We start from the raw sequence: 14,383 nt of genomic DNA, 5'->3' as shown, positions 1-14,383 counted from the left end.
AAAATAGCCACCCTTTTCATTCTGGTGAATTAAATGTTCTGTCAAAAAAGTGAGAGAGTGTCTTCCGCGTGTTGTGGTTTTCACGCTGTGCTCCTGCTAAAGCTCATGCATGGTTGCATGCATGTATCTATGTGCATGTGTGTTCACGTGCAGACACACAGACCCTAAAATTGTTAGTCCAGTTTCTCAGTTTATGAAAACTAATCCAATTCCAATGACTTGAGTAAAACTAGGCTGAATTGTATGGCCTGAGAATCTGACCTGTAGACTGAACTAGAGTTGTGTAGAAAATGGCTTTCCCAGCTAGTGAAGAAAAACTGAAACATTTCCCAGCCTGGACTGGAATAAAAATGATACCTTTAAAAATTATGAAAGAAGGAAAGGAAGAAAGAGTCACTCCAGAACAGCCAATAAGCTATTGGTTGGGACACCTGGGTTGGGTGACACCTCGGTTCAAGTGCTAACTCTGCCTGATTCAGACCATGGACTTGAAAGTGTGTATCCTATAATTCAGATAAAAGCTCTTACCTTTCTGATTTTGACCAGAAAATACTCTCTGGACTGAAAAAGCTCCCCCAACAAAAGCTTTATTAGTGTGTTGCCATGAAAACTTTTGATTTCAATTTATTGTCATTTTCTGGCAAGAAGCTGGGTTACTTGAAAAACTCCAGCTATCTGCAGTTTCAATTCACCCACCTCCTGGAGTTTACATTTAACTGAAATCACAACAAACACAAGAACAATCAGTGCTTCCTCCTGTTCCTATGTCATTTTTTGTTTTCTTTTTATGCATTGGCCCTTTTTTGTTCCATGAGGGCAACTCTGATCTCACTCACCACGATGAGACCCACTTAATTTGCTTGCTAGGGTGAGTAAACATAATAGCTGTGTATATCTAGGCACCTGACAACCTGTCAAGGAAAACATTTCAAAAGCCAGCTGTGCTGGTTACTTACCTATATATTCAAGCCATATTTAAATGAGGGGAATACACCTCTCTCTCCACTTTAATATTCCCTTTTTGTGGCTTAAAACCCTTTTGAAATTTATTTTCACTTTTACTGTTCCAATCACATTAAAAAGGTTACTTTTTTTAACTGAGAGAAGACCAGAGAATTAATTCAAATAATAAAACCAAGGGTAACAGTGCTAGTTGGGATTTTTAAAGATGTTAAGTACTAAATTCTTACTGAACATCAGTGGGAGTTGGTACCTAATTCACTCAGCAACTTGAATATCCTACCTGCTAAGAAGAGTATATTAATCCTTACTGTGGACCAAGAGCCTAAGCATTCTGTATATAACCATGCAAAATTACTCCAACCAGAGAGTTCTTTTTATAAGATATTCTTTAAAATGAGAGGCTCTTTTAAATTGTGTGGTACAACAGGTCTGGGAAAAATAAATCTCTGTCTATGTTGACACAGGGTGCTTTAGGGTTAAGTCATAGGAGTTCTTCATTCTATTCATGGCTCTACCAGTGAGTGTTTATGTCACTTTGGAGAAGTCGCTAATACTCTATTCCCTGATAGTCCCATTTGTAAAATGGGAGTAATCATATTCACCATCCCTGGGATAGAATGATAATTGTTACTGAGTCTATTGCTTAGAAATTATGGGCCAGATTGTAAAAGTTTTTAGTTCCATAAAGATGCCAACGGTCACCTCTTACACTTTTGAAAATCTGGCTTGCTATCTGATAGCCCCTTCTGATATTTTTGCATTTTCATGTTCAGTTAGAAAATGGAGTCCTGTCTCCCCAAATAATTAAAAGGCATGAAATATCCTCCATATAAGTACCATCCACAGCAGGCCCATAACTTATGGTAGATCTAAATGAATGTATTCCATGTGCAGACAGTTCATCCCATACCCTACACAGTCATAGTTTTATATATTTGTGTTTTGTACCCCTCTTACATATTGGCAATGCCTCAGGCAGTACTATAGCTAGTTTGTGTTCATAAGTTACAATTTAAAAAATATCATCTGGTAATTTTAAATGCTTCTTTTTATAAATGTAAACTACAAGAAAACACAGAAAGAGCAATCCCAAAAAGGAGGTGCAGTGCAGAGAAGATCTTTGAAGGTTTTTAGTTAACCTTGTTGTACAGTGAGGGGAGAACCAAATTCTCAGTGACTGCACAAGACAACATAGGAGCATAGCCACTTGAAATGCATTCAGTGTGGAAAATGTAAATAACTTTAGCAAGGGGCAAAAAACCAAATGGTATCCCTGGCGATGAGTGACTCTGGCCCCTCACCCTCTATTTTTTTTTGAATAGCTTATATATGTATTGCATTTGTACCCTGTTTCATGATTTTGGTGCACAATTTGTATGCATGGTTTATTTCTGTCATATAAGAAATTCTACAAAGGTACAAAATATTCCCATAGGTTAATGAAAAATGAATTCACATGTAGAGTACCTGACACATTTTACTTTGACCATTCTATTTTCTTTGTTGTCACTCTCCAAGTCCAACAGCTTAGGCAATTAGCTGGGTCACCTATCCCTCTATCTGCCCCTGCCTCCAGGTTATAATTGTAGTGAGTTTCCTTCCTACATGAAGCTCTCCCCTACCCCTTCCACAATGCAGACTTCTTGTTTCCAAGAATCCCTTGGAGAGGGGTTGTTTAGGATCAGGATCCATTGCAGAGGAAGCAGCTTGGAATGGGTATCCCAGCACTGGGTATGGACATCTTCCTACCAACCCTGAATGCTGACAAGGGAAAATGATATCACATCAGGCTTTATCACTTGTCTTCTGAAGGCGGGCTCCTCCTACCAAAAGTGAACTTGCGTGCAGCTATGAGCATGGAAATTACGAGTTTCCTTTACTACAGTAGGGCTGCCCTGCAAAGGAGGAGGGCCATAGAGTGAGATCTCTGCAGAGGCACAGTCATCCATTGGTTCCATGAGATCAATGAAAACTGGAGCTGCAGCAGTTAATTTGAAGGAGGGAAAGCAGGAAGTTCAGCAGGATTCCCTCCCAGTCTACCCAATAAAATAATGTGAGGGAAATATTTACTGGGAAAGCTTTTTTGGAGACTCACTGTATTTGCAAAGTATAACTTGACAGCTGATGAACACCCCTTTCTGCTGACCTATTGAGAACACTAAGTGTTGAGCAGCTAATATTTCTCATTTCTTGCCTCATTGGATGTTACTCATGGCTACCCACTGGATAACAGTATGTGGCCTTGTTTCTACACTGTTGATAGCTTTTTTAACATTGAAAGGCATACCAACAGTATGCATTACACTGGATGATGTATCAAAAAAAAAAACTTATTGAGGTTCCCATAGGCTTAGCAATATTTAAGTGCATATAACATTTGTAAAGCCATTTCTGCCCAATACCTCCATCATATATACTATTTGGTACTACAGATCCAGATACACATCTGTACATTTGTCAATTTCCTAAAGATAAAAAATTCAGGTTCTTAGCATAAATTATGCAAGTTCTATACTAGTTTAGTGTTGTACTTAAAAATTAAAAAACACAAAGCCCAAGATCCATTAGAAACTACTTTAGGTTTTTTTCATAGTCTCCTTAATGTTCAATGTCTAATAAAGTATGAATCACATTGGGCTACAGTGTAAGAATGAGGACAGGACATTAAAATAAAGAAAAGAACTCTGTTCAGTTGTTATGGTAATGTGTTTGAGGAATTTAGTATGGTAAATTCATTCAACGTAAGTTTGTTTATAAGGTGGGAACAGAACCTCAAATGTAGTGTAACTCTATTTGTTATAATTACACTGATTTACTCCAGCTCAGGATCCAGCTGACTGGATTCTTAAGGGGAAAGAATTTAAAAAGAGGAAAAAATATTTTTTGAAGTTAGGCAGAAGTTCTTCCAGTGAAGAAGCTGCAAAAGCAAATCCCTTTTGCTAGCAAGTATAGCACAATATAAGAAAAAAAAAAAGAAATGATACAGAAAAAATGTTACAGTGTAGGAATATTACTAAACTATTTAAAATTCATTGTATCATTGCTATAATAATTTTTCTTTCGGTAAAGAAAAAGTGAAATTTAAAACTCCTGTGGTAGAAAAGAAGGCTGAATGATGGGAGTAAAAAGAGGGGACAAAGCTTTTAATGTTTCAAACTTCCGGTAATTATCCTGGTGGGGGAGGCTTTTCTCAACAGAGCGGATCAAAAGATCAATCCGCTTTTACATGTAGACAGGATCTGTTGACAGAAGTTTTGTTGGAATGTCTCTTCCAACAGTAACTTCTGTAGACAGATGCTTCTAGTGCAGATGTAGCTGCTGTGTTTTGAAAGTTTTCAGTGTGTAGTTCCATAACTGTGAATGAATATTTGTATGCAAAACACCCACAGGCCTTCTGAATTTTAGAAAGGAAAATGTTACGTACTGTTATACATTTATCTTGGCTTCATGTTTATTTGTGGCTTGATTAACATCTTAAAGATCATATCTTTAAGAGTTTGGAGTGCTGAGCTGAGTGTTTGTTTGAAAGGCCGTGTGCTCAGGCAGGCAGTTGGAAGCTGTGAGTCTTGATTAGGTTTGAATTGAAACACCGTGTGCTGATTGGCTGAGCTGTAAGCAGAGGGAGGAGCTATCAGGGAGGCCGAGCACTTAAACCCCGCTAGTAAGCGACCAGGGAGCTTTGCGACCGGGTGCTTGCGACCAGGGTGAGTGCTAACAGGAGGGAGTTTTGAGAGGGAGCTTGGAGGGAGCCAGTGACTTCTATTGCCCTTAAACTTAAATCCTTTATAACAACCTCTATCTGAAACATTTAATTAAACCCTCATATATAATTAGGGTAGGAAATGGAGGCAGAAGCCCAGCAGCAGAGTGGGGGCTATCCTGTTTAGTGTGTCAAGTGTAATATGTATGACTACCTACCCTGTGGGCGGGTGGCGTATGTGTGCACTTGATGCAAGGAGCTCCTGGCCCTCAGAGACCGAGTGCATGCTTTGGAGGCCAGGGTGGCTGAACTGGAGGAGGTAAGGAAGGCAGAGGTGTTTGTTGATGAGACTTTCCGGGACATAGTAGGGCTGTCCCACCTCCAATCTGACAGTCCTGATGCTGTTACGGAGGATGAAAGGCTCAGGGAAGGAGAGCAGTCAATAGGAGCAGAGGGAAACCATCCCATAGTTGGGACCCTCCTTCCAGAGGGTGCTATGGTATCCTCTCATGCCAAGGATACTTCTCCGGGGGAGGGAGCACCAGCTGTTAGGAAGAAGCAGGTTTTAGTAGTGGGGGATTCGATCATTAGAAATATAGATAGTTGGGTTTGTGATGACCGGGAGAACCGTATGGTGACTTGCCTGCCTGGTGCAAAGGTTGCGGATCTCTCGAGGCCTCTAGACAGACTTATGGGCAGTGCTGGGGAGGAGCCGGTGGTCATGGTATATTTCGGTACCAATGACATAGGGAAGGGTAGAAGAGATGTTCTGGAGGCCAAATTTAGGTTACTAGGAAAGAGACTGAAATCCAGAACATCTATGGTGGCATTCTCTGAAATGCTTCCAGTTCTACGCGCAGGGCCAGATAGACAGGCAGAACTTCAGAGTCTCGATGCGTGGATGAGACGATGGTGTAGGGAAGAGGGGGTTTAGATTTATTAGGAACTGGGGACACTTTTGGGGTAGGGGGAGCCTATACAGGAATGATGGGCTCCACCTAAATCAAGGTGGATCCAGACTGCTGGCATTAAACATTAAAAAGGTCGTAGAGCAGTTTTTAAACTAAGAGGTGGGGGAAAGCCGATTGGTGCGGGAGAGCATGTGGATCGGATGGAGACTTCTCTTACACGAGGCTCCATAGATAGGGATTCCCTAGAAGTTAGTCAGATAGGGAACATGGGAAATAATATATGGGCAAGATCAGATGTGAAACAATCGCATATAAAAAAATCCAAGGCGTGTGTGAAAGGCGGACATATAAATAGTGGTAGTTTTTTAAAGTGCTTTTACACAAATGCTAGGAGTCTGTCTAATAAGATGGGTCAACTGGAGTACCTCATATCAAAGGAGGAAGTTGACATAATAGGCATCACAGAAACATGGTGGAATGAGGACAATCAGTGGGACACTATCATAATGGGATATAAATTATATCGGAAAGACAGAACAGGTCGTACGGGTGGCAGAGTGGTACTAAATGTGAAGGATAATATAGAATCAAATGAAACAAAAATCCTAAAGGAATCAAAATGTTCCATAGAATCATTATGGATAACAATTCGTTCCTCTAATATGAATATGGCATTAGGAATATATTACCGACCACCTAACCAGGACAGTGATAGTGATGCTGAAATGTTAAGGGAGATTAAAGAGGCTATCACAATAAAAAACACAGTAATAATAGGAGATTTCAATTATCCCCATATTGATTGGGTACATGTCACCTCAGGATGGGATTCAGAGATTAAATTTCTTGATGCCTTAAATGACTGCTTCTTGGAGCATCTAGTACAGGAACCCACAAGGGGAGAGTCAATTCTCAATCTAGTCCTGACTGGAACGCAGGATCTGGTCCAAGAGGTAACTGTTACTGGACCGCTTGGAAATAGTGACCACAATATAATAACTTTTAATATTCCTGTGTTGGGAAGAACACCGCAGCGGTCAAGCACTCTGGCATTTAATTTCAAAAAGGGGAATTACACTAAAATGAGGAAGCTAGTTAAACAGAAACTAAAAGGTAGAGTAACTAAACTAAAATCCCTGGAAGCTGCATGGAAACTGTTTAAAGACACCATACTAGAGGCCCAACTTAAATGTATACCCCAAATAAAAAAACACAGTAAGAGACCTAACAAAGAACCACCATGGCTTAACAGCCATGTTAAAAAGGCAGTGAGAGAGAAAAGGGCAGCTTTTAAAAAGTGGAAGTCAAATCCTAGTGAATAAAATAGAAAGGAACATAAACACTCCCAAATTAAGTGTCATAATGTAGTAAGAAAAGCCAAAAAAGATTTTGAGGAACAGCTAGCCAAAAATTCAAAAAATGATAGTAAAATGTTTTTTAAATACATTAGAAGCAGGAAGCCCGCTAAAAAAGCAGTGGGGCCCTTGGACGATAAAGATACAAAAGGAGCGATCAAGGAAGACAGTGCCATTGCAGAGCGATTAAATGATTTTTCTGCTTCAGTCTTCACGGCTGAGGATGTTACAGAGGTTCCTAAATCTGAGCCAGCCTTTTTAGGTGACAAATCTGAGGAACTCTCCCAGATTGAAGTGACATTAGAGGAGGTTTTGGAGTTAATTGTTAAGCTGAATAGTAACAAGTCTCCAGGACCAGGCGGTATTCACCCAAGGGTTCTGAAAGAACTCAAATGTGAAATTGCGGAGTTATTAACAGTGGTTTGTAACCTATCCTTTAAATCCGCTTCGGTACCCAATGACTGGAAGACGGCCAATATAACGCCAATATTTAAAAAAGGCTCCAGAGGAGACCCTGGCAATTACAGACCGATAAGTCTAACATCAGTACCAGGCAAATTAGTAGAAACAATAGTAAAGAATAAAATTGCAAGGCACGTAGAAGAGCACGAATTGTTGGGCAAAAGTCAGCATGGTTTCTGCAGAGGGAAGTCGTGTCTAACTAATCTATTAGAATTCTTTGAAGGGGTTAATAAACATGCGGACAAGGGGCACCCAGTGGACATAATATACCTAGATTTCCAGAAAGCCTTTGACATGGTCCCACACCAAAGGCTTTTATGTAAATTAGGCGGTCATGGGATAGGAGGAAAGATCCTTTCATGGATCGGGAATTGGTTATAAGATAGAAAACAAAGGGTGGGAATAAATGGTAAATTTTCACAATGGAGGGGGGTAACTAGTGGTGTTCCCCAGGGGTCAGTCCTGGGACCGATCCTGTTCAGCTTGTTCATCAATGATCTAGAAAATGAGGTAAGCAGTGAGGTGGCAAAGTTTGCAGATGATACCAAGTTGTTCAGGACAGTCAAAACCAAAAGGGATTGTGAAGAACTACAAAAAGATCTCAGCAAACTGAGTGATTGGGCAGCAAAATGGCAAATGAAATTTAATGTGGGTAAGTGTAAGGTAATGCACATTGGAAAAAATAACCCAAATTACACGTACAACATGATGGGGTCAAATTTAGCTATGACAGATCAGGAAAGGGATCTTGGAGTTATAGTGGATAGTTCTCTGAAGACATCCACGCAGTGTGCAGTGACAGTTAGTAAAGCAAATAGGATGTTAGGAATTATTAAAAAAGGGATAGATAATAAGACAAAAGATATCATAATTCCCCTATATAAAACTATGGTACGCCCACATCTTGAGTACTGTGTGCAGATGTGGTCTCCTCACCTCAAAAAAGATATATTGGCATTAGAAAAGGTTCAGAGAAGGGTGACTAAGATGATTAGGGGCTTGGAACGGGTCCCATATGGGGAGAGGCTAGAGAGACTGGGACTTTTCAGTCTGGAAAAGAGGCGATTGAGGGGCGATATGATAGAGGTATATAAAATCATGAATGGTGTGAAGTGAATATAGAAAAATTATTTACCTTTTCCCATAATACAAGAACTAGGGGACACCAAATGAAATTGATGGGCAATAGGTTCAAAACTAATAAAAGGAAATTTTTCTTCACACAGCACACAGTCAACCTGTGGAACTCCTTGCCGGAGGAGGCTGTGAAGGCCAGGACTCTATTAGGGTTTAAAAAAGAGCTCGATAAATTTTTTCAGGTTAGGTCCATAAATGGCTATTAGCCAGGGATAAAGTATGGTGCCCTAGCCTTCAGTACAAGGTCAGGAGATGGATGGCAGGAGATAAATCACTTGATCATTGTCTTCTGTTCTCCTTCTCTGGGGCACCTGGCATTGGCCACTGTCGGCAGACGGGATACTGGGCTGGATGGACCTTTGGTCTGATCCAGTATGGCCATTCTTATGTTCTTATGTTATGTTCTTATCTAGTAAAAAAGTAAAACTCAGATGTTAAAATATTTAATGATTCCTTAATATTTTAGTACCTCTCAGTGGTAAAACCATGTTCTTTTCTCAGAACAAAAGCCTGAAAAACAAACTCCTGTCGGGAAACAAGCTTTGTGGTATTCATGCAGAAGAGGTGAGTAGAGTTTCTTACTGTTCTAATATTAACACACTGAGAGAAAAAGAGAGAGAGAAAAATGTTAAGGATTGCTATGAAGAATGCTGCATAGGAACTCTGGGCTAGATAATGTTGTAGTCATGTATATCTACAGCTGGAGTTCAGAGTTCATGCTTCTAAAATCTCTCATTTGCTCCCAGGAGCATTACACATACAGCAGGAAACAAAATACAGTCCCTATTTTTTCAAGTAAATCTATGCATTTAGATTTAAGGTCACTAGGAGGTGACTGCTGAATTCCGTTGATTTTCTTCATTGGTCCCAGTACCAGAAAGAAGTAGTAATAGCCGCACTGCTTAAGTAGTTGTGAAGAATTTGGAAAAAAGCACCAGAGAAATTGTTTTTAATGTTTAAAGTATGATTTAAAAATGCATGCATTGTACTTCAGCAAATGGAGAATAAGAAATGGTACCTCTGCAAAGAGCTGGCAGTCTCAGACAGATAATGTAAAAACCTTGATTCTACAAATACTTAAGTTTGTGAGTACTTTTACTCATGAACAGTTGGATTAGCTGCTAATGGCTGTTATTGAACTGAGTAAAGTCATGCAGCGATTTGAGTTGTAGGCAACCTAAGGACTCAGATGAGCTATGACAGGTTGAACCTCTTTAGTTTGGCACGCTCTGGTCCAGCAACATCCATGGTCTGGCATGATTTTAGTTAGCCAGATGTCTACTTATCAAGGATGTGGCTAAGTTTCCCGTGGTCTCAAAGTTTTACAGCCACCAGTCGTGGCTCTCAATGTTCTATGCTGTTATTTAGCTATCATTTACCCTTAAATGTCTTCTAAGAGCCTGGTAAGCAGTGGAAGAATTGGTAATGGTGCTAGACAGTATTAACCTCCCCTGGTTTGGCACTGGTCAGGTCCCAAGTGTGCTGCATTAGAGAGACTCAACCTGTATTGATTTGTACCACTCTCAGATAAGAATCAATCCCCAGTGACTTAAATTAGGGGCAACTTCAGCAAAGTCAAACTGGGGAAGCATAAAACAGAGTCATCAAGAATAGTGTACCCGAGGGTTATACATCATACAAGAAGCTAGGTAAGATGATCTAATATTTAATCTTTTTTCTAACTCTGCTGAATCTATAAAAGTAAATGAATGTGACTAGAATACCACAGAAATATTGTATTTTAATCAAGTAGATTTTGATTAAGAAACAGATTTTAAAACTTGTGTTTTCCTTATAAAGCTGGATACAGAGCTAGCTTAAATAATTAATTTCCATTTATTTCAACTGAGCTACACCTGGGGAGATCTGCAGCAGTCAAAAGCAATAGATTCTTTTCTCTCTCTTTGCTCAAGCTACATCATTGTATGTCTTCCTGGTTTACTCTACGGCATTTGTTTTTTAATGTATTTAAATGAATTTTTCTCTCCCTTTATTACAAATGAATGTTGAGGGCCTTACCTAAAAGTTTTATTTTTTCTCATTAATTTCCACAAGGTTGATCACAACTTGAAAGTTTAGTACTATTTAACTTTATTAAATAAATAGTTTATTTGTGTTGCATCTTATTTAAGTACATTTTAATGTTTGCAACCAAACTTGATAAACTAGCACTGACATCTGCATTTAAATGGAAAATAGGGAATTTGACTTTCCAATATTTTGTATGGAATCAATATCAATATATATATCACTAGTAAACCTGGTCTTTATTTTGGGGGTTTGAATTGATTAGAATCAGAAATGCTTGCTACATGTCTCCTAAATTTCAATTTTTTTGTGTATTTCAAGTCAGAACCTTCTTAAAATAATGTTATACATTTTAAAAGTAAGATGTTAAAAACCCTCTCTCACAATGTGTATTTACATGAGAGACTAGAAATAGCTGAGATCATTCATCAACACTCACAGCAGAATTATTGAGAATCTTACACATGGAGCTTAAGAAATCAAACTGCAACATTTTCCCTTGTGGTCCAGATGGTGGCTTCCTGCTTCTACAGGCACAAGAGAATCTAAAGTGCTGAAAATTGCTTTGGTTCCACCTCACAAGGGAGTTTTTGGGATAACAGGCAGCAAAAGCAGTCCAGACCCCGCCCCCACCCCTTAGCATGCTGGGGAGCTCTACTTTCTCTAGGACATCCTACAGAGAGAGAAATCAAGGCAGGCTATTTTGAAGAGGGATGAAGCAATCTATATCAACAGTCCTAATTTTTTAAGGTGATCATTATCTCATTATCAATTGATTCTGCAAATGTATGGTAGTTGCAGCAGTAGAGAGATTCTGATTAATTTCTGTGACTCAAACCAGCAGGCTGGAGAAGACTTAATGACTATACACTCAGATTATTTTCAAATTGATGCACAATATAAAATAGTATTAAATCTGGAGCTAGAGACATAAAAATAACAAGAAATATTCTAGAAATACATTAAAAACAAGAAGAAAACCAAGTATGAAGGAGGCCCGTTACTCAGTGAAGAGGGTGAAACAGTCACAGAAAATATGGAGATGGCAAAGGTACTTAATGACTTTTTTGTTTTGGTTTTCACCAAGAAAATTGGTTGGTTGGATGCTTAACATAGTGAATCCCAGTGAAAATGGGATACATTCAGAACCTAAAAGAGCAAGTTAAAAATTACTTTGACAACTTAGCTTCCCGTCAGCAGGACCTGATAAAATGTTTCCTAGAATACTGAAGGAGGTGATTGCATCCCTATCCGAGCTGTTATCTATTGTCTTTGAAAAGCCATAGAATATGAGAGATTCCAGAATACTGGAAAAAGGCAAATATGGTGACCATCAATAAAATGGGGAATTAGAATGACACATAGAACTGCACACCAGTCAGCTTAACTTCTGTACCCAGCAAAGAAAATAGAACAAACAATTAAAGAATCAATTGCAAATATCTAGAACATAGTAAGGTTGTAAGTAACAGCCAGCATGGATTTGTAAGAAACCAATTCTGTCAAACCAATGTGATATCTTTCTTTAATAGGATAGCAAGCCTTATGGATAAGGGGAAAGCAGTAGATGTAGTATATGTAGATTTTAATAACACATTTGATACAGTCTCGTATGATCGTCTCATTAATAAACTAAGAAATGAAAGCTAGTTGGAGCTACAATAAGGTGGGTGCCTAGCTTAATGGATAACCATTTCTGGAGAGTTCCTATCAATGGTTTACAATCATGCTACAAGGGCATAACAAATGGGGTTCCACATAGATGAGTTTTGGGGTAGATTCTGTTTGGTATGTTCCTCAGAGATTAGATAATGTAGTAGAGAGTATGCTTATAGGGTTAATGGATGATATCAAGCTAGGAAGGGTTGAAAGTATGCTGGAGAATAGGATGAAAATTCAAAGTGATCTGAACAAACCGAAGAAATGGTCTTTGGTAAATAAGATGAAATTCAATAAGGAAAAATGCAAAGTACTCTACTAGGGAAGGAACAATCATTGAACACATACAAAATGGGAAATGATTACCTAGGAAGGAGTGTGCTGGAAAGCGATCTAGGGATCATAGTAAACAGCATGCTAAATATAATTCAACAGTGTGATGCTCTTGAAAATTAAACAAATATAATTCTGTTTTGTGTGAAGAGGAATACTGTAAACAAGGTACAAGAAGTGATTATTCTGCTCTACCCTGCACTGATTAAGCCTCACCTGTAATATTGTGTCCAATTCTGGGTGTTATATTTCAAAAAAGATACGGACAAATTGGATAAGGTCCAGAGAAAAACAACAAAAATGATTAAAGGTCTAGAAAATATGACCTGTGAGGGAAGATATTGAAAGAACTGGGTTTGTTTAGTCTGGAAGAGAGAGACTTAGAGGGGACTTAACAATCTTGAAGTACCTAAAAGGGTGTAACAAGGAAGAGAGAGAAAAAATGTTCTCTTTAAACTCTGAAGATAGAACAAGAATCAATGGGCTTAAATGTCAGAGTGGTTAAACACTGGAATAAACTGCCTATGGAAGTTATGAAATCTCCATCATTGGAGATTTTTAAGAACTGGTTATATAAACACCTGCCTGGCATGTTTTAGCTGGTATGTGGCCCTGCTATGAGTACAAGAAACTGGACTTGAGTTCTCAAGGTTCTGTCTAGTTCCACGATTGTATGATTGTAGCAAATCTAATGAAATTCTCCACTTATTTTGTGGTGCCAAGTTCTGAGATTTTTCCTCAGCTTTTAACCTAGTGAATCTCCTTCAAATCAATGTGAAATTGATTTATGTAAAAGCTAAGCAAGGAAGTTAGGATTTTACCAGTGAACAAACTACTAATTTATTAGGCCAGCTATTTTTTTGGTCTGCTAATTGGATGACCTAAATAATAGAATTCTTAGAGTGCACAATGCAGTTCAAAGTATAGTATGATGTGAGATGCTTTGTTGGAGAATTTCAAAGAACTGAGCTTTACATTATACAAAGAATCTGTGGTAGCGGGATTACAAATGTGCCTTACTTTTTAAGTGCCAGAACTTTAAATCTTTATAGGTAGTCTTGATGAATTATGTATTAAACCCTAACCTGGCTGGCACAGCTAGGATGCGATCCTGTTCAGTGTGTCCTATGGTGCTGTACTTTTTCAAGTAAGACAGGGAAATGCACTCTGTTTGCTGCTGTTCTGAATAGAAGTAATGTATAAATTGATGGTGGATGCTGGTGTATCACTCCCTCTGTGAGTGGGTCAAAACCTTTATGCTGGTTTGTGGAATGGAATGGTGGTAGGTTGCCGAATGTTTTCTCCTTCCAATGCCACTTGGAGATGCTGCTTTGCTGACTGCAGAGGGAGAAGGAAAGACGGAAATTCCTGTGTCCTCCTTCTGCCCGCACAGTAAAGGGTAGAATCCTACCTTACCTCCATAAATTGTTAGTGGACACATCCATCATTGATCTTAGTGGAGTTACACTAGGGGGCTGCATTTACATTACAGTGATCTTTCAAGAGATGATCTTCCAGAAGATCTCTTCTGAAAAATCTCATGTGGAAAAGATGTGTCCACGCACCAAAAAAAAAAAAAAAAACAGATTGAAACATCAATCTGCTCTTTTGTTAGAAAGCATCCACGCAGTTTCCACTCTTTTTAAGGAATGGGCCTGGAATCAAAAAATCCAGTGCTATGAGGGCAGCTATTTTTGAACAAAAGGGCCCATGGAGCATCTGCACACACTTTTTCCCAAAAGAATCATTTGGAAGAAGGCACTTATCCTCATTTTGGGAGAAGAAGAGTCCCTGCAGAAGAAGTGCTGCATTCTTTCAAAAGGAATTCAGAAAAG

General features: G+C 38.9%; 1 protein-coding gene across 3 annotated transcripts in view; it reads left to right on the top strand.

Annotated features, from left to right (window-relative positions):
* Positions 1–14,383, top strand: part of LUZP2 (leucine zipper protein 2) — a 462,473-nt gene that overhangs the window by 327,261 nt on the left and 120,829 nt on the right. For all 3 annotated transcript variants that reach the window (XM_074999009.1, XM_074999008.1, XM_074999007.1), the window contains one exon: positions 9,030–9,092. In XM_074999009.1, the coding sequence (XP_074855110.1) occupies positions 9,030–9,092 (63 nt within the window). The remainder of the gene's footprint in view (positions 1–9,029; positions 9,093–14,383) is intronic.

This window comes from Carettochelys insculpta, chromosome 6, assembly GCF_033958435.1.
Source record: "Carettochelys insculpta isolate YL-2023 chromosome 6, ASM3395843v1, whole genome shotgun sequence".
Taxonomy (NCBI): domain Eukaryota; kingdom Metazoa; phylum Chordata; order Testudines; family Carettochelyidae; genus Carettochelys; species Carettochelys insculpta.
The sequence above is the reverse complement of the archived record's forward strand: the minus strand, read 5'-3'. Positions and strand labels throughout refer to the sequence as shown.